Source organism: Oncorhynchus masou, chromosome 31 (genome assembly GCF_036934945.1).
Source record: "Oncorhynchus masou masou isolate Uvic2021 chromosome 31, UVic_Omas_1.1, whole genome shotgun sequence".
Taxonomy (NCBI): Eukaryota; Metazoa; Chordata; class Actinopteri; order Salmoniformes; family Salmonidae; genus Oncorhynchus; species Oncorhynchus masou.
The window spans coordinates 100,049,647-100,075,833 of NC_088242.1; the positions used below are offsets into that span (position 1 = coordinate 100,049,647).

At 48.1% G+C, this 26,187-nt stretch overlaps 1 protein-coding gene across 1 annotated transcript; it reads right to left on the bottom strand.

Moving 5' to 3' along the window:
• Positions 1-8,324: 8,324 nt before the first annotated feature.
• On the bottom strand, positions 8,325-25,596 carry LOC135524816 (angiomotin-like 2a). The gene is made up of 10 exons (XM_064952665.1): positions 25,435-25,596; positions 23,161-23,944; positions 22,817-23,003; positions 19,403-19,547; positions 18,630-18,713; positions 15,722-15,996; positions 15,115-15,416; positions 14,217-14,578; positions 10,744-10,983; positions 8,325-9,540 (listed from the first exon to the last, which is right to left on the bottom strand). The coding sequence occupies exons 2-10, from the start codon at positions 23,868-23,870 to the stop codon at positions 9,458-9,460; spliced, it is 2,388 nt and encodes a 795-aa protein (XP_064808737.1). The 5' UTR covers positions 23,871-23,944; positions 25,435-25,596; the 3' UTR covers positions 8,325-9,457.
• Between the last annotated feature and the right edge of the window lie 591 nt (positions 25,597-26,187).

The following is a 26,187-nucleotide window of genomic DNA, read 5'->3' on the forward strand; positions in this document are numbered from 1 at the left end:
TAACACTGAGGGGTGTGTCCCAGTAGGAAGACCACTGTTAACACTGAGGAGGTGTGTCCTATAGGAAGACCACTGTTAACACTGAGGTGGTGTGTCCTATAGGAAGACCACTGTTAACACTGAGGTGGTGTGTCCTATAGGAAGACCACTGTTAACACTGAGGAGGTGTGTCCTATAGGAAGACCACTGTTAACACTGAGGTGGTGTGTCCTAGTAGGAAGACCACTGTTAACACTGAGGAGGTGTGTCCTATAGGAAGACCACTGTTAACACTGAGGAGGTGTGTCCTATAGGAAGACCACTGTTAACACTGAGGAGGTGTGTCCTATAGGAAGACCACTGTTAACACTGAGGTGGTGTGTCCTAGTAGGAAGACCACTGTTAACACTGAGGTGGTGTGTCCTATAGGAAGACCACTGTTAACACTGAGGAGGTGTGTCCCAGTAGGAAGACCACTGTTAACACTGAGGAGGTGTGTCCTATAAGAAGACCACTGTTAACACTGAGGAGGTGTGTCCTATAGGAAGACCACTGTTAACACTGAGGAGGTGTGTCCTATAGGAAGACCACTGTTAACACTGAGGAGGTGTGTCCCAGTAGGAAGACCACTGTTAACACTGAGGAGGTGTGTCCTATAGGAAGACCACTGTTAACACTGAGGAGGTGTCTTAGTAGGAAGACCACTGTTAACACTGAGGTGGTGTGTCCCAGTAGGAAGACCACTGTTAACACTGAGGTGGTGTGTCCTATAGGAAGACCACTGTTAACACTGAGGAGGTGTGTCCCAGTAGGAAGACCACTGTTAACACTGAGGTGGTGTGTCCTATAGGAAGACCACTGTTAACACTAAGGAGGTGTGTCCCAGTAGGAAGACCACTGTTATCACTGAGGAGGTGTGTCATATAGGAAGACCACTGAGGAGGTGTGTCCTATAGGAAGACCACTGTTAACACTGAGGAGGTGTGTCCTAGTAGGAAGACCACTGTTATCACTGAGGTGGTGTGTCCTATAGGAAGACCACTGTTAACACTAAGGAGGTGTGTCCCAGTAGGAAGACCACTGTTAACACTGAGGTGGTGTGTCCTATAAGAAGACCACTGTTAACACTGAGGAGGTGTGTCCTATAGGAAGACCACTGTTAACACTGAGGAGGTGTGTCCTATAGGAAGACCACTGAGGAGGTGTGTCCTATAAGAAGACCACTGTTAACACTGAGGAGGTGTGTCCTAGTAGGAAGACCACTGTTAACACTGAAGAGGTGTGTCCTAGTAGGAAGACCACTGAGGAGGTGTGTCCTATAAGAAGACCACTGTTAACACTGAGGAGGTGTGTCCTATAGGAAGACCACTGTTAACACTGAGGTGGTGTGTCCTATAGGAAGACCACTGTTATCACTGAGGCAGTGTCCCAGTAGGAAGACCACTGTTAACACTGAGGAGGTGTGTCCTAGTAGGAAGACCACTGTTAACACTAAGGAGGTGTGTCCTATAGGAAGACCACTGTTAACACTGAGGAGGTGTGTCCTATAGGAAGACCACTGTTAACACTAAGGAGGTGTGTCCTATAGGAAGACCACTGTTAACACTGAGGTGGTGTGTCCTAGTAGGAAGACCACTGTTAACACTGAGGAGGTGTGTCCTATAGGAAGACCACTGTTAACACTGAGGTGGTGTGTCCTATAGGAAGACCACTGTTAACACTGAGGAGGTGTGTCCTAGTGGGAAGACCACTGTTAACACTGAGGTGGTGTGTCCTATAGGAAGACCACTGTTAACACTGAGGTGGTGTGTCCTAGTAGGAAGACCACTGTTAACACTGAGGTGGTGTGTCCTATAGGAAGACCACTGTTAACACTGAGGTGGTGTGTCCTATAGAAGACCACTGTTAACACTGAGGAGGTGTGTCCTATAGGAAGACCACTGTTAACACTAAGGAGGTGTGTCCCAGTAGGAAGACCACTGTTAACACTGAGGAGGTGTGTCCCAGTAGGAAGACCACTGTTAACACTGAGGTGGTGTGTCCTATAGGAAGACCACTGTTAACACTGAGGTGGTGTGTCCTATAAGAAGACCACTGTTAACACTGAGGAGGTGTGTCCTATAGGAAGACCACTGTTAACACTGAGGTGGTGTGTCCTATAAGAAGACCACTGTTAACACTGAGGAGGTGTGTCCTATAGGAAGACCACTGTTAACACTGAGGAGGTGTGTCCTATAGGAAGACCACTGAGGAGGTGTGTCCTATAAGAAGACCACTGTTAACACTGAGGAGGTGTGTCCTAGTAGGAAGACCACTGTTAACACTGAGGAGGTGTGTCCTAGTAGGAAGACCACTGAGGTGGTGTGTCCTATAAGAAGACCACTGTTAACACTGAGGTGGTGTGTCCTAGTAGGAAGACCACTGTTAACACTGAGGAGGTGTGTCCCAGTAGGAAGACCACTGTTAACACTGAGGAGGTGTGTCCTATAGGAAGACCACTGTTAACACTGAGGAGGTGTGTCCTAGTAGGAAGACCACTGTTAACACTGAGGAGGTGTGTCCTATAGGAAGACCACTGTTAACACTGAGGAGGTGTGTCCTAGTAGGAAGACCACTGTTAACACTGAGGAGGTGTGTCCTATAGGAAGACCACTGTTAACACTGAGGAGGTGTCTTAGTAGGAAGACCACTGTTAACACTGAGGTGGTGTGTCCCAGTAGGAAGACCACTGTTAACACTGAGGTGGTGTGTCCTATAGGAAGACCACTGTTAACACTGAGGAGGTGTGTCCCAGTAGGAAGACCACTGTTAACACTGAGGTGGTGTGTCCTATAGGAAGACCACTGTTAACACTAAGGAGGTGTGTCCCAGTAGGAAGACCACTGTTATCACTGAGGAGGTGTGTCATATAGGAAGACCACTGAGGAGGTGTGTCCTATAGGAAGACCACTGTTAACACTAAGGAGGTGTGTCCTAGTAGGAAGACCACTGTTATCACTGAGGTGGTGTGTCCTATAGGAAGACCACTGTTAACACTAAGGAGGTGTGTCCCAGTAGGAAGACCACTGTTAACACTGAGGTGGTGTGTCCTATAAGAAGACCACTGTTAACACTGAGGAGGTGTGTCCTATAGGAAGACCACTGTTAACACTGAGGAGGTGTGTCCTATAGGAAGACCACTGAGGAGGTGTGTCCTATAAGAAGACCACTGTTAACACTGAGGAGGTGTGTCCTAGTAGGAAGACCACTGTTAACACTGAAGAGGTGTGTCCTAGTAGGAAGACCACTGAGGAGGTGTGTCCTATAAGAAGACCACTGTTAACACTGAGGAGGTGTGTCCTATAGGAAGACCACTGTTAACACTGAGGTGGTGTGTCCTATAGGAAGACCACTGTTATCACTGAGGCAGTGTCCCAGTAGGAAGACCACTGTTAACACTGAGGAGGTGTGTCCTAGTAGGAAGACCACTGTTAACACTAAGGAGGTGTGTCCTATAGGAAGACCACTGTTAACACTGAGGAGGTGTGTCCTATAGGAAGACCACTGTTAACACTAAGGAGGTGTGTCCTATAGGAAGACCACTGTTAACACTGAGGTGGTGTGTCCTAGTAGGAAGACCACTGTTAACACTGAGGAGGTGTGTCCTATAGGAAGACCACTGTTAACACTGAGGTGGTGTGTCCTATAGGAAGACCACTGTTAACACTGAGGAGGTGTGTCCTAGTAGGAAGACCACTGTTAACACTGAGGTGGTGTGTCCTATAGGAAGACCACTGTTAACACTGAGGTGGTGTGTCCTAGTAGGAAGACCACTGTTAACACTGAGGTGGTGTGTCCTATAGGAAGACCACTGTTAACACTGAGGTGGTGTGTCCTATAAGAAGACCACTGTTAACACTGAGGAGGTGTGTCCTATAGGAAGACCACTGTTAACACTAAGGAGGTGTGTCCCAGTAGGAAGACCACTGTTAACACTGAGGAGGTGTGTCCCAGTAGGAAGACCACTGTTAACACTGAGGTGGTGTGTCCTATAGGAAGACCACTGTTAACACTGAGGTGGTGTGTCCTATAAGAAGACCACTGTTAACACTGAGGAGGTGTGTCCTATAGGAAGACCACTGTTAACACTGAGGTGGTGTGTCCTATAAGAAGACCACTGTTAACACTGAGGAGGTGTGTCCTATAGGAAGACCACTGTTAACACTGAGGAGGTGTGTCCTATAGGAAGACCACTGAGGAGGTGTGTCCTATAAGAAGACCACTGTTAACACTGAGGAGGTGTGTCCTAGTATGAAGACCACTGTTAACACTGAGGAGGTGTGTCCTAGTAGGAAGACCACTGAGGTGGTGTGTCCTATAAGAAGACCACTGTTAACACTGAGGTGGTGTGTCCTAGTAGGAAGACCACTGTTAACACTGAGGAGGTGTGTCCCAGTAGGAAGACCACTGTTAACACTGAGGAGGTGTGTCCTATAGGAAGACCACTGTTAACACTGAGGAGGTGTGTCCTAGTAGGAAGACCACTGTTAACACTGAGGAGGTGTGTCCTATAGGAAGACCACTGTTAACACTGAGGAGGTGTGTCCTAGTAGGAAGACCACTGTTAACACTGAGGTGGTGTGTCCTATAGGAAGACCACTGTTAACACTAAGGAGGTATGTCCTACTAGGAAGACCACTGTTAACACTAAGGAGGTGTGTCCTATAGGAAGACCACTGTTAACACTGAGGTGGTGTGTCCTAGTAGGAAGACCACTGTTAACACTGAGGTGGTCTGTCCTATAGGAAGACCACTGTTAACACTGAGGAGGTGTGTCCTAGTAGGAAGACCACTGTTAACACTGAGGTGGTGTGTCCTATAGGAAGACCACTGTTAACACTGAGGAGGTGTGTCCTAGTAGGAAGACCACTGAGGTGGTGTGTCCCAGTAGGAAGACCACTGTTAACACTGAGGTGGTGTGTCCCAGTAGGAAGACCACTGTTAACACTGAGGTGGTGTGTCCCAGTAGGAAGACCACTGTTAACACTGAGGAGGTGTGTCCTATAGGAAGACCACTGTTAACACTGAGGTGGTGTGTCCTATAGGAAGACCACTGTTAACACTGAGGAGGTGTGTCCTATAGGAAGACCACTGTTAACACTGAGGTGGTGTGTCCTATAGGAAGACCACTGTTAACACTGAGGAGGTGTGTCCTATAGGAAGACCACTGTTAACACTGAGGAGGTGTGTCCTATAGGAAGACCACTGTTAACACTGAGGAGGTGTGTCCTATAGGAAGACCACTGTTAACACTGAGGTGGTGTGTCCTATAGGAAGACCACTGTTAACACTGAGGAGGTGTGTCCTAGTAGGAAGACCACTGTTAACACTGAGGTAGTGTGTCCTATAGGAAGACCACTGTTAACACTGAGGAGGTGTGTCCTAGTAGGAAGACCACTGTTAACACTGAGGTGGTGTGTCCCAGTAGGAAGACCACTGAGGTGGTGTGTCCCAGTAGGAAGACCACTGTTAACACTGAGGTGGTGTGTCCTATAGGAAGACCACTGTTAACACTGAGGAGGTGTGTCCTAGTAGGAAGACCACTGTTAACACTGAGGTAGTGTGTCCTATAGGAAGACCACTGTTAACACTGAGGAGGTGTGTCCCAGTAGGAAGACCACTGAGGTGTGTCCCAGTAGGAAAACCACTGAGGTGTGTCCCAGTAGGAAGACCACTGTTAACACTGAGGAGGTGTGTCCTATAGGAAGACCACTGTTAACACTGAGGTGGTGTGTCCCAGTAGGAAGACCACTGTTAACACTGAGGAGGTGTGTCCTATAGGAAGACCACTGTTAACACTGAGGAGGTGTGTCCCAGTAGGAAGACCACTGAGGGGGTGTGTCCTAGTAGGAAGACCACTGTTAACACTGAGGAGGTGTGTCCTATAGGAAGACCACTGTTAACACTGAGGTGGTGTGTCCCAGTAGGAAGACCACTGTTAACACTGAGGTGGTGTGTCCTAGTAGGAAGACCACTGTTAAGGGGTGAGAGGTCAGACTAGATAGACTCCTCAGAGTGCAGAATGCATGCCATGTTGAGGGGTGAGGGGTCAGACTAGATAGACTGTTTCTCGGACATGGTAGGAGAGTGGGAGAGAGGCAGGGTGGGCGGGGGGAGGCATTCTGGGTAAGAGGAGAGATTACTAGTACAACTGACTTCACTAAGCACACATATTACTGTCAACGTATTATTGGTAGGATGTGGGTAATCATAGAACAAGCTAGAGTAGCTCTGGGAGAATTTTATCCAGGAATGTTGGATCACTTGACTTGGCATTGTGAGCTCTACACCAAGTCTGTCCTTGAAGGAAACAGATATGCAGTATTAATAGATGTGTATAGACCAGCAGGGGTGGGTGGAGACAGACAGACTTTCTTAAAGGCCAAACAACACAACTCTTCACACGAAACACATCACACAATGAGCAACACTTTAATATAAGAATATAAATACATTAAATTAAAACATAACACCAATGACATACAGGCTTGTGCAGCGATGCAGACTCCTGTCCTTGCACCTTGGAGGTGACTGTCATAGGTACACCTGGCAGGTCCACTAGTAACACCTGGCAGGTCCACTAGTTACACCTGGCAGGTCCACTAGTTACACCTGGCAGGTCCACTAGTAACACCTGGCAGGTCCACTAGTAACACCTGGCGGGTTCACTAGAGAACACAGACAACTAAAGTTCCTCTTCACTGTTCTAGGTGGAAAAGAGAGAAATGGTCCAGCGAAGAGCAGCTCTCCACTCGGCTCTGTCTGCTAACACTTCTGGATCCACTTCTGAATTCTTCCCTCGTAGGTAGGTAGGTAGGTAGGTAGGTAGGTAGGTAGATAGGTAGGTAGGTAGATAGGTAGGTATGTATGTATGTAGATAGGTAGATAGGTAGGTAGGTAGGTAGGTAGATAGATAGGTAGGTAGGTAGATAGGTAGATACGTAGGTAGATACGTAGGTAGGTAGATAGGAAGTAGGTAGATAGGTAGGTAGGTAGATAGGAAGTAGGTAGATAGGTAGGTAGGTAGATAGGAAGTAGGTAGGTAGGTAGATAGGTAGATACGTAGGTAGATACGTAGGTAGGTAGATAGGAAGTAGGTAGATAGGTAGGTAGGTAGATAGGAAGTAGGTAGATAGGTAGGTAGGTAGGTAGATAGGAAGTAGGTAGATAGTTAGGTAGGTAGGTAGGTAGGAAGTAGGTAGATAGGTAGGTAGGTAGGTAGATAGGAAGTAGGTAGATAGGTAGGTAGGTAGGTAGATAGGAAGTAGATAGGTAGATAGGTAGGTAGGTAGGTAGGTAGATAGATAGGTAGGTAGGTAGATAGGTAGAATACGTAGGTAGATACGTAGGTGGTAGATAGGAAGTAGGTGAATGCGTGGGTAGGTAGATGGGAAGTAGGTAGATGGGTAGGTAGGTGAATGGGAAGTAGGTAGATGGGTAGGTAGGTAGGTAGATGGGAAGTAGGTAGATAGTTAGGTAGGTAGGTATGTAGGTAGGTAGGTAGGTAGGTAGATAGGAAGTAGGTAGATAGGTAGGTAGGTAGGTAGGTAGGTAGGTAGGTAGGTAGATAGGAAGTAGGTAGATAGGTAGATAGTTAGGTAGGTAGGTAGGTAGGTAGGTAGGTAGGTAGGTAGGTAGGTAGGTAGGTATGTAGATAGGTAGATAGGTAGGTAGGTAGATAGGTAGATAGGTAGGTATGTAGGTAGATAGGAAGTAGGTAGATAGGTAGATAGGTAGATACGTAGGTAGATAGGAAGTAGGTAGATAGGTAGATAGGTAGGTAGGTAGGTAGGTAGGTAGATAGGTAGTTGGTAGATAGGTAGATAGTTAGGTAGGTAGGTAGATAGGAAGTAGGTAGATAGGTAGATGGCAGATGTCGTGGGTAGACAGGAGTAGGTTCAGGTAGGCAGGTCCAGGTGGGAGGTAGGGAGGTAGGTAGGGAGGTAGGTAGGTAGGTAGGTAGGTATGTAGGAAGTAGGTAGATAGTTAGGTAGGTAGGTAGGTAGGTAGATAGGAAGGTATGTAGGAAGTAGGTAGATGGTAGATGATAGGCAGGTCAGGTAGGTAGGTAGGTGGGAAGTAGGTAGATAGTTAGGCAGGCAGGTGGGTGGGTCTGTAGGTAGGTGGGTGGGTAGATGGGTAGGTAGGTGGGTAGAATGGGTAGATGGGTAGGTGGGTCCACAGATGAGGCAGGTAGGCAGGTAGGTGGGTAGATAGGCAGGTAGGTAGGTAGATAGGCAGGTAGATGGTGGTAGGTAGATAGGTAGGTAGGTAGGTAGGTAGGTAGATGGTAGGTAGGTAGGTAGATAGGTAGGTAGGTAGGTAGGTAGATAGGTAGGTAGATAGTTAGGTAGGTAGATGCGTAGGTAGATAGTTACGTCGGTAGGTAGGTAGGTAGGTAGATAGTTAGGTAGGTAGGTACGTAGGTAGGTAGATAGTTAGGTAGGTACGTAGGTAGATAGGTAGGTACGTAGGTAGATAGGTAGGTAGATAGTTAGGTAGGTACGTAGGTAGATAGGTAGGTAGGTAGGTAGGTACGTAGGTAGATACGTAGGTAGATAGGTAGGTAGTTATGTAGGTAGGTAGAAAGTTAGGTAGGTACGTAGGTAGATAGGTAGTTAGGTAGGTAGGTAGAAAGTTAGGTAGGTACGTAGGTAGATAGTTAGGTAGGTAGATAGTTAGGTAGGTAGGTAGGTAGGTAGGTAGGTAGGTAGGTAGCTAGTTAGGTAGGTAGCTAGGTACGTAGGTGGGTAGATAGGTAGGTAGGTAGGTAGGTAGGTAGGTAGGTAGGTAGATGCGTAGGTAGATAGTTACGTCGGTAGGTAGGTAGGTAGGTAGGTAGATAGTTACGTAGGTAGGTAGGTAGGTAGGTAGGTAGGTAGGTAGATAGGTAGGTAGGTACGTAAGTAGGTAGGTAGGTAGGTAGGTAGGTAGGTATATACGTAGGTAGGTACGTAGGTAGGTACGTAGGTAGGCACGTAGGTAGGTACGTAGGTAGATAGTTACGTAGGTAGGTAGGTAGGTAGGTAGGTAGGTACGTAGGTAGGTAGGTAGGTAGGTAGGTACGTTCTGAATTCTTCCCTCGTAGGTAGATAGGTAGGTAGGTACGTAGGTAGGTAGGTAGGTAGATAGGTACGTAGGTAGGTAGGTAGATAGGTACGTAGGTGGGTAGGTAGATAGGTACGTAGGTAGGTAGGTAGGTAGGTAGATAGTTAGGTAGGTAGGTAGCTAGGTACATAGGTAGGGAGAACATGTCCATGTCTTCAAACTGTCTGTCCTTCTTCAAAGGAAGTGTCCATCTGGAGGTCAGTCTGACCAGAGACAGACAGACAGGTTGTCTTCTCCTCGTTGGGAGGGACATACAGGACATGAGGATCTCTCGGTCGTCTACCGTGTTGTCACCATCCATCCCACGGCGGATCCCACAGTTCGGCGTTTCTTAAATTAGGATTTCCACCACTTCTGCTGCTGAGTCTGATCTTCTGGAGCCCTGGTGTGTGTTGATTGGTGCCAGGAAGTGCTCTGAGGTGGAAAGGAAAACAATAACCATGTTTTAGACAATGGATTAAAAACTGCAGGATTTCAGCTCCACAGTGAGTTAAGCAGTACAACATAGACAGAGGGTCAGTGGGCCACAATCAAGCCGTGACGTTTAACAAAGACAATCAAGCCGTGATGTCTGCTACTTGGGAAGCTACCGGCCTTGACTAAACGGTGATTCCGTGGCCAACACACACAGACACATGCTGTGACTCTGGCTGGTACGAGTGAATACGTCCACTACTTCCCCTCTCTGAGCCTGGAAGGGTGCCATTTGGGATGCAGCCTGTCTGCTGTGACCCTGGGGTGTCTGGTTACACTTCAACCAGCACACAGATTAAGTTATTTGTTATTACATCATCGTATAAAGCCTGTGTTCCGTTGTAATTCCACTCTACACGTCATTTTCTCTGTATTGTATGTGACTAGGTGTCCTAGCTCATAGGTGACTAGGTGTCCTAGCTCATAGGTGACTAGGTGTCCTAGCTCATAGGTGACTAGGTGTCCTAGCTCATAGGTGACCAGGTGTCCTAGCTCATAGGTGACCAGGTGTCCTAGCTCATAGGTGACTAGGTGTCCTAGCTCATAGGTGACTAGGTGTCCAAGCTCATAGGTGACTAGGTGTCCTAGCTCATAGGTGACTAGGTGTCCAAACTCATAGGTGACTAGGTGTCCTAGCTCATAGGTGACTAGGTGTCCTAGCTCATAGGTGACTAGGTGTCCAAACTCATAGGTGACTAGGTCTCCAAACTCATAGGTGACTAGGTGTCCTAGCTCATAGGTGACTAGGTGTCCAAACTCATAGGTGACTAGGTCTCCAAACTCATAGGTGACTAGGTGTCCTAGCTCATAGGTGACCAGGTGTCCGAGCTCATAGGTGACCAGGTGTCCGAGCTCATAGGTGACTAGGTGTCCTAGCTCATAGGTGACTAGGTGTCCGAGCTCATAGGTGACTAGGTGTCCTAGCTCATAGGTGACTAGGTGTCCGAGCTCATAGGTGACTAGGTGTCCTAGCTCATAGGTGACTAGGTGTCCGAAGTCATAGGTGACTAGGTGTCCAAACTCATAGGTGACTAGGTGTCCGAGCTCATAGGTGACAAGGTATCCGAGCTCATTCTGCGTCCCGGGAACTGTTTCTACAAACACAACAAATATTTCAGGAATAGGAAACAGTAGGCTACACACCGGAGGCAGGCGTTGTGGTCGAGGAAGTCTCAGAGGGTGCTAGCATGCTGGTGGGATCCACTGTAAGATCCGTCTCCTGGGCTAGGACATCACGGTCACACTGGGTGCTGCAGTCCCTGCTCTGGGGCTTGGACAGGAGCAACAGAGCGGGCAGGGCCAACGGGGTGCAGGGGTGTTGGTGCGGGGGCAGGGAGAGAGGAGACACTGCAGCAGCCGTCTGGTCATCAGAGAGGCTCTTCCCTACAAGCACAGACAACGAGAGGAAGATGGTTAATTGTCTGAGCACAGACAACGAGAGGAAGATGGTTAATTACCAGATCAACCAATCACGCTCAAACATCTACTCTGTCAGCTTCCCTGCCACATCTATCCTAGAGCGGCTATCCCGGAGAGGGGAAACGACATACAGTATATGGATTTTTATTACAACAACAAAAATGTCATCATCTAATCGAGGAAGGTCCCTCACCGGGATATCTCCCCAACAGTAGTTATTTTAGGAAGTTTAACATTCTGTCTGGCGACACTACGCACTGAACAGCCGGCAGTTGTCTCTTGAGATAATGACATGGGCTGTTTAAGATCTGACATTCCTCCAGGCGTTATGACCCCTCCCCCCCTCCGCCCAGAACACTCAAAAGAAGAAGACAGGCGATGTCATAATTCTACAGATTCTTCTTCAGGGAGGAGCTACACTGAGTAAACAAAACATTAGGACCACCTGCTTTTTCCCATGACATCGACTGACCAGGTGAATCCAGGTGAAAGCTATGATCCCTTATTGATGTCACTTGTTAAATCCACTTCAATCAGTGTAGGTGAAGGATGTCAAACTCATTCTACGGAGGGCCGGGTGTCTGTGGGGTTTTGGTTTATCTATTTTAATTAAGACCTAGACGACCAGGTGAGGGGAGTTCCTTACTAAGACCTAGACATCCAGGTGAGGGGAGTTCCTTACTGAGACCTAGACAACCAGGTGAGGGGAGTTCCTTACTAAGACCTAGACATCCAGGTGAGGGGAGTTCCTTACTGAGACCTGGACATCCAGGTGAGGGGAGTTCCTTACTAAGACCTAGACATCCAGGTGAGGGGAGTTCCTTACTGAGACCTGGACATCCAGGTGAGGGGAGTTCCTTACTGAGACCTGGACATCCAGGTGAGGGGAGTTCCTTACTAAGACCTAGACATCCAGGTGAGGGGAGTTCCTTACTAAGACCTAGAAATCCAGGTGAGGGGAGTTCCTTACTGAGACCTAGACAACCAGGTGAGGGGAGTTCCTTACTAAGACCTAGACATCCAGGTGAGGGGAGTTCCTTACTGAGACCTAGACAACCAGGTGAGGGGAGTTCCTTACTAAGACCTAGACATCCAGGTGAGGGGAGTTCCTTACTGAGACCTGGACATCCAGGTGAGGGGAGTTCCTTACTAAGACCTAGACATCCAGGTGAGGGGAGTTCCTTACTGAGACCTGGACATCCAGGTGAGGGGAGTTCCTTACTAAGACCTAGACATCCAGGTGAGGGGAGTTCCTTACTAAGACCTAGAAATCCAGGTGAGGGGAGTTCCTTACTGAGACCTAGACAACCAGGTGAGGGGAGTTCCTTACTAAGACCTAGACATCTAGGTGAGGGGAGTTCCTTACTGAGACCTAGACAACCAGGTGAGGGGAGTTCCTTACTAAGACCTAGACATCCAGGTGAGGGGAGTTCCTTACTAAGACCTAGACATCCAGGTGAGGGGAGTTCCTTACTGAGACCTGGACAACCAGGTGAGGGGAGTTCCTTACTGAGACAACCAGGTGAGGGGAGTTCCTTACTGAGACTTAGACAACCAGGTGAGGGGTTCCTTACTGAGACCTAGACAACCAGGTGAGGGGAGTTCCTTACTGAGACCTAGACAACCAGGTGAGGGGAGTTCCTTATTAAGACCTAGACAACCAGGTGAGGGGAGTTCCTTACTGAGACTTAGACAACCAGGTGAGGGGTTCCTTACTGAGACCTAGACAACCAGGTGAGGGGAGTTCCTTACTGAGACCTAGACAACCAGGTGAGGGGAGTTCCTTATTGAGACCTAGACAACCAGGTGAGGGGAGTCCCTTACTGAGACCTAGACAACCAGGTGAGGGGAGTTCCTTACTGAGACCTAGACAACCAGGTGAGGGGAGTTCCTTATTAAGACCTAGACAACCAGGTGAGGGGAGTTCCTTACTGAGACTTAGACAACCAGGTGAGGGGAGTTCCTTACTGAGACCTAGACAGCCAGGTGAGGGGAGTTCCTTACTAAGACCCCTGAACAGGCAGTTAACCCACTGTTCCTAGGCCGTCATTGAAAATAAGAATTTGCTCTTAACTGACTTGCCTGGTTAAATAAAGGTAAAATAAATAAATAAAAATCCTGCAGTCAGCAGCAAGCAGTTTAGCAGTTACACCGGCGGACCCCGGTGGCAATACATTATTAAAACTAAAAGCTTTACCTTGACTTGGAAGAGTTACCAGTGTTGGATAGCCGTAGCCAGCTAGCTAACATAGCATGCCTCTCTGTTGCATAGCCGTAGCCAGCTAGCTAACATAGCATCCCTCTCTCCCTCTCTCTCTTTAAAACATTTCAGAAAATCACTGAGGATGATGGTCCTCCCCTTCCAACAGAGAGGGATGCTATGTTAGCTAGCTGGCTACGGCTATCCAACAGAGAGGGATGCTATGTTAGCTAGCTGGCTACGGCTATCCAACAGAGAGGGATGCTATGTTAGCTAGCTGGCTACGGCTATCCAACAGAGAGGGATGCTATGTTAGCTAGCTGGCTACGGCTCTGCCATAGTCCTTACATAGTAGACGACTTTTGACCAGAGCCCTAATTAGAGCTCCAAGTAGAGCCCTAATTAGAGCTCCAAGTAGAGCCCTAATTAGAACCCCAAGTAGAGCACTAGGCAGAGCACTGAGTAGTGCACTAAGTAGAGCCCTATTAGACCCCCAAGTAGAGCCCCAAGTAGAGCTCCATGTAGAGCCCTAATTAGAACCCCAAGTAGAGCACTAGGCAGAGCACTGAGTAGAGCCCCAAGTAGAGCCCTATGTTTATTTTTATTTATTTTACCTTTATTTAACCAGGCAAGTCAGTTAAGAACAAATTCTTATTTTCAATGATGGCCTAGGAACAGTGGGTTAACTGCCTGTTCAGGGGCAGAACCTTGTCAGCTCGGGGGTTTGAACTTGCAACCTTCCGGGTTACAAGTCCAACGCTCTAACCACTAGGCTACCCTGCCGCCCCATGTAGAGCACTAGGTAGAGCACTATAAGTAGAGCCCTAAGTAGAACCCTAATTAGAACCCCAAGAAGAGCCCTAATTAGAGTCCTAAGTAGAGCACTAGGCAGAGCCCTAAGCAGAGCCCTAAGAAGAGCCCTGGGTAGAGCACTATAGGGTACTATTTGGGACCCAGACTTAGTGTTTGACTTGTGACCTTGGGCCCTAGAGCTCACCTTTCCCCTGGATGGGTTGCTCCACTGGGCCATCAGTGTTGATGGAGGGGACGGACCTGGCTGGACGGAGGTCCTGCTGCTCGGTGTTGATGGAGGGGACGGACCTGGCTGGATGGAGGTCCTGCTGCTCGGTGTTGATGGAGGGGACGGACCTGGCTGGACGGAGGGCCTGCTGCTCGGTGTTGATGGAGGGGACGGACCTGGCTGGATGGAGGTCCTGCTGCTCGGTGTTGATGGAGGGGACGGACCTGGCTGGACGGAGGGCCTGCTGTTCTAGCCTGTTCTGCTCCCGTCCAGTCCGTTGCTGTAACACCCTGATCACTGCATCCTTCTCCAGGATCTGGGAGTGTAGCGCTCGGACTCTACACACACACACACACACACACACACAGACACACAGACACAGACACAGACACAGACACAGACACAGACACACAGACACAGACACAGACACAGACACAGACACAGACACAGACACACACACACCACACACACACACCACACACACACACACACAGACACAGACACGCACACCACACACACACACCACACACACACACCACACACACACACACACACACACAGACACAGACACAGACACACACACACACCACACACACACACACACACACACACACAGACACACACACCACACACACACACCACACACCACACACACACACACAGACACAGACACAGACACAGACACAGACACACAGACACAGACACAGACACAGACACAGACACACAGACACAGACACACACACACACACACACACACCGATTGCATATGAAGTCAGTCAAATCACTATGTTGATTTCTATCTGAACTGAGGTCAGACCAACTGACGTTACTGTGTAGCCTTCAGCGAGCAGGAAGTTAAAAGCAGAAATTGTACCTGTTCTCCATCTCCCGATGTCTGTGGCTGAATGGCAGGTGGTCGTTGAAGCTGTTGTTGGGTGAGTGACGAGGCGAGTGTTTGATGGCGCTGCTGTCTCTCTGAGCTGCAGCGGTGGCGGCTGCGTCCATAGCGAACTGCCTCATGGTGCTCTCCTCCAGGTACTTCTGTTCCCAGTGTGTGATGTCAGCCTCCAGAGCCAGGATCCTCTCTTCTCTCTCAGCCAGCTGCTGCTGCTGTACAGACACCATGGAGCTCAGGTCAGAGGGCAGGGAGCCAGGACCGCTAGCCGTGCTGTGGGACTGACACCGTGGAAGGAAATGGAATTTTAAAAACAAAATCAAACAAACATGTAGTTGTTTTGTTTTGTAAGACTATGTTTACTGTACAGACTTAGGGGTTTGTCCGATTTTACGTGTCAAGGTGGATCAGAAGGTTTCATTTTATATACCAGTGCTGTTCAATTCTGGTCCTTGAGGGACAAAACACTTCAGGTTTTTGTTTCTACCAACTAGTTAATTGCACCCAGCTGGTGTCCCAGGTCTGAATAAGTCCCTCCAGGACCGACATTGAACAGCCCGCACCATGTGTCTCCTCTCCTGCTCACCTGTGCTGATCGGAGGCTCTTCAGCTCCTGCTCCAGTCTGGACCTCAGCCTCAGTTCCAGGGCCTCTCTCTTCTCACAGGCTGCCTGTAGCTGGCCCAGGGAGCTCTGCAGCCGCTTTACCTTCTCTACGTACGCCCTCTTCCTCCTAAGCTCCTCCTCCAGGGCCAGGTTACGGGCCTGTGCCGACCCCAGGGCCTGTTCCAGAACCTCCCGGCGCCGAAGCCACTCCTCCGCGGAGCCACGCAGACGCTGCACCTCCCGCTGCTGTTCCTCATCTAAGAGAGAGAGAGATGTAAGAAATACATTAGTGCAACACATTCAGACTGGGAAAAGTTTCATTTTTATCAGATGCCAACCAAAAGTGTAATGTTATTTGTCTGCCAGCCACACAAGTAATTGATCTTACAATGAAAAAGCAATGTATTTCTTACAAATAACTAAACGCGGCCATCAATTTTTAGGTAAACGCCTTTTCGGCTCACCAACTGACATTTTCACAGTCAAAATAAGAGCATTCCTCAAAGGGTAATTAATCATTGCTCCTGGAGGGCCAACGGACTGTGACTGTTCAAGCTGAACGTTATCCATAACTGCTGACAAAGGACCACTTGAAGCTGATTTAAACTTCATTCCCCCGATACAATACCAAGTTCACTACATAATAGTTGTGCAGCTTTACCACAACAATTATTGCCAGGCCAGATGATGATAGTGTTGAGAGTAAACCTGACGTCACATACTGAGGTAAAGAAATGCCCAAAGATGGAGACATATCTATCAAGGGGGTCAGTGTGTTGTGAGTGAGGAATAGAAACCCTGCATTAGTTGCCCATGAGGAAGGGGAGGGCGCTCGGCAGCTCAACAGCTATGCAGCCATGTGCAGCAGAGTGGGGAGGGAGGCATTCCCAGTGAACGGAACAGCCTGACATACCAGAAAAAATCCAGGAATCTAAGCCGCATTTACTGTGGAAGGATGTGAATAATGGCTGGTGTTCAAGTGCCAAGGCCGACCTCTGTTCGCAGGCCGGGGAGGGAGGCAGGACCTGAGAGCAGGGATAACCCCGCTAGCCTGCCTGCCCTCTGACCTCTGACCTCAGACCACATTAACACGGCAGCAATATCAGACAACAGACCACATCAATATCAGACAACAGACCACATCAATATCAGACAACAGACCACATCAATATCAGACACAGTCTAGTAGAACTATGCGCCTGCCACAGAATGCCAGGGTGAAGTGTTTCACAAAGCTCTGTGATTTGTAAAAACAACCCTTGCGAACAGATCTGAAAACACTCTCTCTTGCCCAGTGCCCTGCTCTCTCTCCACAGAAAATCTTACTCATTTCATTATTTTACCTTTATTTAACTAGTCAGTTAAGAACAAATTCTTATTTTACAATGATGGTCTAGGAACAGTGGGTTAACTGGTCTAGGAACAGTGGGTTAACTGGTCTAGGAACAGTGGGTTAACTGGTCTAGGAACAGTGGGTTAACTGGCCTAGGAACAGTGGGTTAACTGGCCTAGGAACAGTGGGTTAACTGGTCTAGGAACAGTGGGTTAACTGGTCTAGGAACAGTGGGTTAACTGGTCTAGGAACAGTGAGTTAACTGGTCTAGGAACAGTGGGTTAACTGGTCTAGGAACAGTGGGTTAACTGGTCTAGGAACAGTGAGTTAACTGGCCTAGGAACAGTGGGTTAACTGGCCTAGGAACAGTGGGTTAACTGGCCTAGGAACAGTGGGTTAACTGGCCTAGGAACAGTGGGTTAACTGGCCTAGGAACAGTGGGTTAACTGGCCTAGGAACAGTGGGTTAACTGGTCTAGGAACAGTGGGTTAACTGGTCTAGGAACAGTGGGTTAACTGGCCTAGGAACAGTGGGTTAACTGGCCTAGGAACAGTGGGTTAACTGGCCTAGGAACAGTGGGTTAACTGGTCTAGGAACAGTGGGTTAACTGGTCTAGGAACAGTGGGTTAACTGGCCTAGGAACAGTGGGTTAACTGGCCTAGGAACAGTGGGTTAACTGGTCTAGGAACAGTGGGTTAACTGACCTAGGAACAGTGGGTTAACTGGTCTAGGAACAGTGGGTTAACTGGTCTAGGAACAGTGGGTTAACTGGTCTAGGAACAGTGAGTTAACTGGTCTAGGAACAGTGGGTTAACTGGTCTAGGAACAGTGGGTTAACTGGTCTAGGAACAGTGGGTTAACTGGTCTAGGAACAGTGGGTTAACTGGTCTAGGAACAGTGGGTTAACTGGTCTAGGAACAGTGAGTTAACTGGTCTAGGAACAGTGGGTTAACTGGTCTAGGAACAGTGGGTTAACTGGTCTAGGAACAGTGAGTTAACTGGCCTAGGAACAGTGGGTTAACTGGCCTAGGAACAGTGGGTTAACTGGCCTAGGAACAGTGGGTTAACTGGTCTAGGAACAGTGGGATAACTGGCCTAGGAACAGTGGGTTAACTGGTCTAGGAACAGTGGGTTAACTGGCCTATGAACAGTGGGTTAACTGGCCTAGGAACAGTGGGTTAACTTGTCTAGGAACAGTGGGTTAACTGGCCTAGGAACAGTGGGTTAACTGGTCTAGGAACAGTGGGTTAACTGGCCTAGGAACAGTGGGTTAACTGGCCTAGGAACAGTGGGTTAACTTGTCTAGGAACAGTGGGTTAACTTGTCTAGGAACAGTGGGTTAACTGGCCTAGGAACAGTGGGTTAACTGGCTGTTCAGGGGCAGAACAACAGATTTGTACCTTGTCAGCTCGGGGATTCGATCTCGCAACCATTTCGGTTACTAGTCCAATGCTCTAACCACTAGGCTACGCTGCCTCCCCGATTATCAAAAGTATGTAACAAGAAGTGCTTCCTCTTTCGTCTCTCTTAACATGTTGGCATCTGATCTCTACTTACTTTGTTCCAGGAGTTTGGTGAAGACCTGCTGTTTCCTGTCTGCCGATTCAACTTCCTGCTGTTTGGTAGCGTTGTCCAGACGATCTACAGGTGGAAGAGAGAGGGAGGGAGCTCGATTAGGATCTATAAGTACTTGTTGGAAGGAAGAGCCACACTTAAACCCCTAAAGAGTCTTGCTGCAGGTTACTAGCTTTCCTGCAGTCAAATGACCAAATTGCCCTCTTGTCCATCATGGATGGAAAGTTATTGTAAAGTTATTGTAAAGTGGCTGTTCCACTGATGTCAGAAGGTGAATTCACCAATTTGTAAGTTGCTCTGGATAAGAGCGTCTGCTAAATGACTTAAATGTAAATGTAAATGTTATTAATGTTTTTTAAATAATTTTATTTTTACTGCCCGAAAATACAATGTTTCTATGTCAAACGATTTTGTGATATTTCAGTCTTCTGTGATATGCATAAAGTGTGACATTGGGATGTAAACTCAAAATGTTATACATTTCAACTCTATATCTGACATGGTACAGGTGTCTTCATAACCACCTGTGTAAGGTGTGTATACTTCTGTTTCAAAGTAGATTTTGTTAAGAAAGAAACACTCTGTGTGACTCTGATTTAGCACACTGCAGCCTTCCCTTTAGCTTTATTTAACCTTTATTTATGTAAGTCCATCAAAAAACATTGATTACTAGCTGCGTTAGCATTAGCATCTAGCTGCGTTAGCATTAGCATCTAGCTGCGTTAGCATTAGCATCTAGCTGCTGGAAGCCTTGCCTCTGAGGTCTCTGTTGAAGTCGTGCAGTCTCTTGATCTCTGACTCCAGTTTGCTCCTCATGGTTTTCTCCAGGGTCTCTCTCTTGGCTGAGCCCTTCATCAGGGTCTCGTAGGCCTCAGATATCCTCTGGATCTCTACTTCCAGCTGGAAGGAAACACAAGAGGAGGACACTATCAGTCTGAGGGTCTCTAGCTTCAAACATAGCTCATCCTCACCAGTGGTCACAGTAGGGGGGGGGAGGGGGGGTCCTCAGAGGTGGAAACACAGAAGTCAACATTGGAAAAGTGACAATAAAACTCTGGTGAAAAGTCAGACGGTGGAAAACTGACAATTAACTATACAAATTGAGGGGTGATTTACAATCAAGGAATCAATGGGCTCACAAGACTGGGATACTGAATGAATGAGACATGTGGAGGAGGACCAGGAGCAGGTAGAGGGGAAGCATGAGGTAGAGGAGCAGGGGAAGGAGGAACAGGGGGAGGAAGAGGAACAGGGGGAGGAGGACCAGGAGCAGGTGGAGGGGAAGCATAGAGGAGCAGGAGGTGGAGGAGCAGCAGGTGGTGGAGGAGCAGGAGGTGGAGGAGCAGGTGGTGGAGGAGCAGTTTATAGAGGATCAGGGGGGGAGGAGCAGTTTATAGAGGAGCAGGGGAGAGGAGCAGTTTATAGAGGAGCAGGGGGGAAGAGCAGTTTATAGAGGAGCAGGAGCAGTTTATAGAGGAGCAGGAGGAGCAGGGGAATGGGGAGGAGCAGGGGCAGGTATGGGGGAGGGGGAGGAGGAGACGGAGGGGGAGGAGGAAGAGCAGTTGGAGGAAGAACAGGGGGAGGAGGATCCAGAGATATAGAGGACATTTCAGTCTCTGAAAGAGGAACTTTAGTAGTGATTTCAACTGAATGTGTTTTAAAACACACACAGGCTGACAGATTGCTTTGTAGAGGTTTGTGTGGGGAAGGTAGAGGTTTGTGTGGGGAAGGTAGAGGTTTGTGTGGGGAAGGTAGAGGTTTGTGTGGGGAAGGTAGAGGTTTGTGTGGGGAAGGTAGAGGTTTGTGTGGGGAAGGTAGAGGTTTGTGTGGGGAAGGTAGAAGTTTGTGTGGGGAAGGTAGAGGTTTGTGTGGGGAAGGTAGAGGTTTGTGTGGGGAATGTAGAGGCTTGTGTGGGGAAGGTAGAAGTTTGTGTGGGGAAGGTAGAGGTTTGTGTGGGGAAGGTAGAAGTTTGTGTGGGGAAGGTAGAGGTTTGTGTGGGGAAGGTAGAGGTTTGTGTGGGGAAGGTAGAAGTTTGTGTGGGGAAGGTAGAGGTTTGTGTGGGGAAGGTAGAAGTTTGTGTGGGGAAGGTAGAGGTTTGTGTGGGGAAGGTAGAAGTTTGTGTGGGGAAGGTAGAGGTTTGTGTGGGGAAGGTAGAAGTTTGTGTGGGGAAGGTAGAGGTTTGTGTGGGGAAGATAGAAGTTTGTGTGGGGAAGGTAGAGGTTTGTGTGGGGAAGGTAGAGGTTTGTGTGGGGAAGGTAGAGGTTTGTGTGGGGAAGGTAGAGGTTTGTGTGGGGAAGGTAGAGGTTTGTGTGGGGAAGGTAGAGGTTTATGTGGGGAAGGTAGAGGTCTGTGGATGAATGGATTGACTGATGTACAATACTTTAAGATGCGGAAATAACCTGTAAACATGTGTCTGTCTGTCTGCCTGTCACTAACATAACCTGTAAACATGTGTCTGTCTGTCACTAACACAACCTGTAAACATGTGTCTGTCTGTCTGTCACTAACATAACCTGTAAACATGTGTCTGTCTGTCACTAACACAACCTGTAAACATGTGTCTGTCTGTCACTAACATAACCTGTAAACATGTGTCTGTCTGTCTGTCACTAACATAACCTGTAAACATGTGTCTGTCTGTCTGTCACTAACATAACCTGTAAACATGTGTCTGTCTGTCACTAACATAACCTGTAAACATGTGTCTGTCTGTCACTAGAAATGAATGTCCCTCTGATCCATCCACTGTGCACATTCCTGCTAAAGCACAGCTAGAGGGCAAATCTCACTGATATGCAGCAATGGCAAACAAACACACACACACACTTTATACTTCTCTACCTACCTCTACAGCCTTTGCGTGCCAACAGGGGCACGTGCCAACAGCTCCCTCTCAGCCCATTCCAAGCTCTACTCTGTCCTCCCACCCCTACGGGATGGCAGCTCCCTCTCAGCCCAGTCCAAGCTCTACTCTGTCCTCCCACCTCTACGGGAGGTCAGCTCCCCCTCAGCCCAGTCCAAGCTCTACTCTGTCCTCCCACCCCTACGGGAGGTCAGCTCCCTCTCAGCCCAGTCCAACCTCTACTCTGTCCTCCCACCTCTACGGGAGGGCAGCTCCCTCTCAGCCCAGTCCAAGCTCTACTCTGTCCTCCCACCCCTACGGGAGGTCAGCTCCCTCTCAGCCCAGTCCAACCTCTACTCTGTCCTCCCACCTCTACGGGAGGTCAGCTCCCTCTCAGCCCAGTCCAAGCCCTTCTCTGTCCTCCCACCCCTACGGGATGGCAGCTCCCTCTCAGCCCAGTCCAAGCTCTACTCTGTCCTCCCACCTCTACGGGAGGTCAGCTCCCTCTCAGCCCAGTCCAAGCTCTACTCTGTCCTCCCACCCCTACGGGAGGTCAGCTCCCTCTCAGCCCAGTCCAAGCTCTACTCTGTCCTCCCACCCCTACGGGAGGTCAGCTCCCTCTCAGCCCAGTCCAACCTCTACTCTGTCCTCCCACCTCTACGGGAGGTCAGCTCCCTCTCAGCCCAGTCCAAGCTCTACTCTGTCCTCCCACCTCTACGGGAGGGCAGCTCCCTCTCAGCCCAGTCCAAGCTCTACTCTGTCCTCCCACCCCTACGGGAGGTCAGCTCCCTCTCAGCCCAGTCCAAGCTCTACTCTGTCCTGGCACCCTAATGGTGAAGCCAGCTTCCCCCTGAAGCTAGGACAGCAGAGTCCCTGCCCATCTTCCTAAAACATCTGAAACCTCTTCAATAAGTATCTTAAATTATCCCCGAGTACCCAGCCCTCACCACCCTCCTCACCTCCTCATGACTAAAATGTACATGTCAAATATGAATGAGAATGACTGTATAAGTTAAATGGGGCGGCAGGTAGCCTAGTGGTTACAGCGTTGGGCCAGTAACCCGAAACCGAAAGCTTGCTAGATTGAATCCCCGAGCTGACAAGGTAAATATGTCGTTCTGCCCCTGCACAAGGCAGTTAACCCACTGTTCCCTGGTTAGGCCGTCATTGTAAATAATAATTTGTTCTTAACTGACTTGCCTAGTTAAATAAAGGTTAAATAAAAATAAATAAATAAAGGTTAAATACAAAATTAAAAATAATTAAAAATGTGATAAGGACCTCAACGATGCATTCCAAAAGACACCGTAACCAAGGAGTCTCTCACCTTCTGAAGTCTGGCGGCCTTCTCGCTGTACACCTCCAACTCTTTCCTTAGTTTCTCATTCTCCCTCAACAGGTCCATTTGGCCAGTGTTGTTGTGAGTACTGGGGTTGCTGTGGCTCATGTAGACCTCTGGACCATAGTGGACACTGTGTCGAACCACCTCGGCCTCGGGCTGGGAAGGTACATATCTGGGGAGAGGAGAGGGACACGCGAGTATCAAACAGTATCGTTCACAACATCTTGGTTGTAAAACCCATAGGGGCACTGGGATATTCATCCCATATAGATAACAAGGTGTCATTACTGGTCCGGCACCCATAATTGGTATATGTATGTCATATTAACCTGTGCTGTGATTGGAATGAGGGAGGTGGTTCCTGGTAGTAGTGTCCGTGTGTCTCCTGTGAGTGGCTGAGCATGTATCCAGGAGGCCTGACCAGGAAGGGGTAGTCTGGGGGAGGTCCCCTCTGAAACTCTGGCCCCTGGTGTTCAACAGGCCCAGAGTGGCCATTAGACAGTTGAGGGTAACTGTGAGAGGAGCTGAGAGGCTGAATGTCTCCCCTTGATCTCTCCAGGGAGAGTTGCATGAGACGCTCACTGAGGCTCCGGGCGTGCTTCCTTTTCAGGTCCCACTGGCCATCTCCCTGGTGATCCATCACCTCAAGCCCCTGGCCCCGCTGGGCTCCTACCGAGGCCAGGTACTGAGAGTGGGCCTTGGCCTCCTCATAGGTGGGCAGCTCCTCTCCGTGTCTGTGGAGCTGGTAGAGGTGACACGCGGAGTCACTGTCACAGTGTTTGTAGTCCCCCTGGTACTCCTGGCCCTGGGGGTCCTGTCTGGTGGACATGTGGATGAACTGGGACTCTTCCTGGGTCAGGCTCTCCAGAGAGGAGCGGGGTGATCCGGTACCGCCTCCTCCGCTGCTGTTGCTGCCTCCACGCAGGGCCTGCTGCTGGATGGCCAGGAGGGTACTGGTGTACGTGGAGTTCCCGTAACGGAGGTGCTCCTGGATTAGACGGTGCAGGACCGTGCCAGAAGACTCCTCAGCAGTTCTCATCTCAGTCAATCAGAGAATAAGTATGTGAATGGATGTGTTGAAGAGTTGGATGTTTTGGATTCTTAATAAACCATCTATATAGAAGAGCAATAAGAGAATTAGCTCAATCAAGTAACTAGCTAATACATTTGGTAGCATTTAACATAAAGCCTTATAATTAAGACTTGTTATTTAACTAGGCAAGTCAGTTAAGAGCAAATTGTTATTTACAATTACGGCCTACCCGGGGGAACAGTGGGTTAACTGGCCTAGGGACAGTGGGTTAACTGGTCTAGGAACAGTGGGTTAACTGGTCTAGGAACAGTGGGTTAACTGGCCTAGGAACAGTGGGTTAACTGACCTAGGAACAGTGGGTTAACTGACCTAGGAACAGTGGGTTAACTGGGATAGGAACAGTGGGTTAACTGGTCTAGGAACAGTGGGTTAACTGGGATAGGAACAGTGGGTTAACTGGCCTAGGAACAGTGGGTTAACTGGTCTAGGAACAGTGGGTTAACTGGCCTAGGAACAGTGGGTTAACTGGCCTAGGAACAGTGGGTTAACTGGTCTAGGAACAGTGGGTGAACTGGCCTAGGAACAGTGGGTTAACTGGCCTAGGAACAGTGGGTTAACTGACCTAGGAACAGTGGGTTAACTGGCCTAGGAACAGTGGGTTAACTGGCTTGTTCAGGGGCAGAACTACATCATTTTTTTGTTTTACCTTGTCAGCTTGGGGATTCAATCTTGCAACCTTCTGGTTACTGGTCCGACTCTCTAACCACTAGACTACCTGCCACCCCTGTTTCCATAGTAACACCAAGTTAGTGCACAAATACAACCCCTGCAACATTCTCCTCTGGGCTTTTGCTATGAGCTAGGACTCTAGTACATGATACTCTGCATTCAGTTCAGGGTAGTCTATCATATTACTAGGTATTATTTTGAAAGAAAAAGGCCAAAACCCTGAAGTATTGAAGAAAAAAATAATATATATATTTTAGTTATTGGATATAATTATATTGAGTCATTTCCTGCTGCCAGCTACACAGTTTCCTCTCAGATTCCGTGTGTGTGTGTGGGGGGGTACAAATTATTTGCACATACAGAAGTATGACAGAGATCACATGAGATCATTGAGGCTTTGTTGAAAGACAAAATGTATGTTTACTCTACAATGTAAACAGTGTGGATAACACAGGCTTACTGTGTACATGGGCCTAAATACTGTAAACTCTACAGGCAACACACATAGCCTGGGTAGACTTTCACACATCTGATAACATTCCAGTCTCAACTAGGAAAATAAAACATATAGCCCAACAAAACTATTTAAACTCACTGTCAATAAAGTGCAGATGATCTCTCAGACTTGATCACAGACCAAAGCCGACTTCCCGACATTTTAAATAAAAGTATAAAATATATGTAATGAGGAATTAAAAGACAATTATTATAACATTATTATAACACATCAAGTTAAAAGGAACAAACCCGAATTTTCGCCTATAATACTACTTTGACAGACCTATCCACCATGCGTAAAAGCAACTCATTCCCAAAAAAACCAGCTAAATTAAACTCTTACCAATTTACATTCTCACCACGGAAGCAAGTTGTTCACGGCGTATATTGTTTACATTTCTTGCTGACGGAATAAAATCCTAATAAAATGTAGTGGAACTGCAAATTATGCAGAGTATTTGTTGCTCTGAGAGAGAGAGAGAGCGCGCTGCTACGGTGTGCGTCTGAGAAGATCTCACAACAGACTGAGCGGTGCGAGAGATCGCGCTGCTATTAAATAACTGAGGGCCGATTGTTCGCTGAGACTGGAATGATTGGAATGAGAGAACTCCAAGTCCCCCAGGGATGAAAAGCAGAACCGCAGAGCAAAGCGCAAAGTGCACAGGGGGAAAAGGGGGCAGGGCAAGTAGAATCGGAAACTGCAGAGCAAAACGGAGCGGAGCAGTCAGAGCGGAGCAGCACCATGCACATAGCAGAGAGACATCTGCCTGTGTAATGTAAAGCGTTTTTGTTGTTGTTAGCAGTTGGGGAGATAGAGTAATTAGCTACATAGCATGCTGTGACTAGAAAGAGATTGGGGCGCTATTGTGAAGGTAATGTTTTTTCATTAAAAAAAGCTTTTGTTTAACCTACATAACATTCTAACCTCCTCATATAGTATACCATACACCAATATTTTATTATTGAAATCTAGAAATAGTCTATTAATTACTTCTAGAAATAGTCTATTAATTACATCTAGAAATAGTCTATTAATTACATCTAGAAATAGTATATTAATTACATCTAGAAATAGTCTATTAATTACATCTAGAAA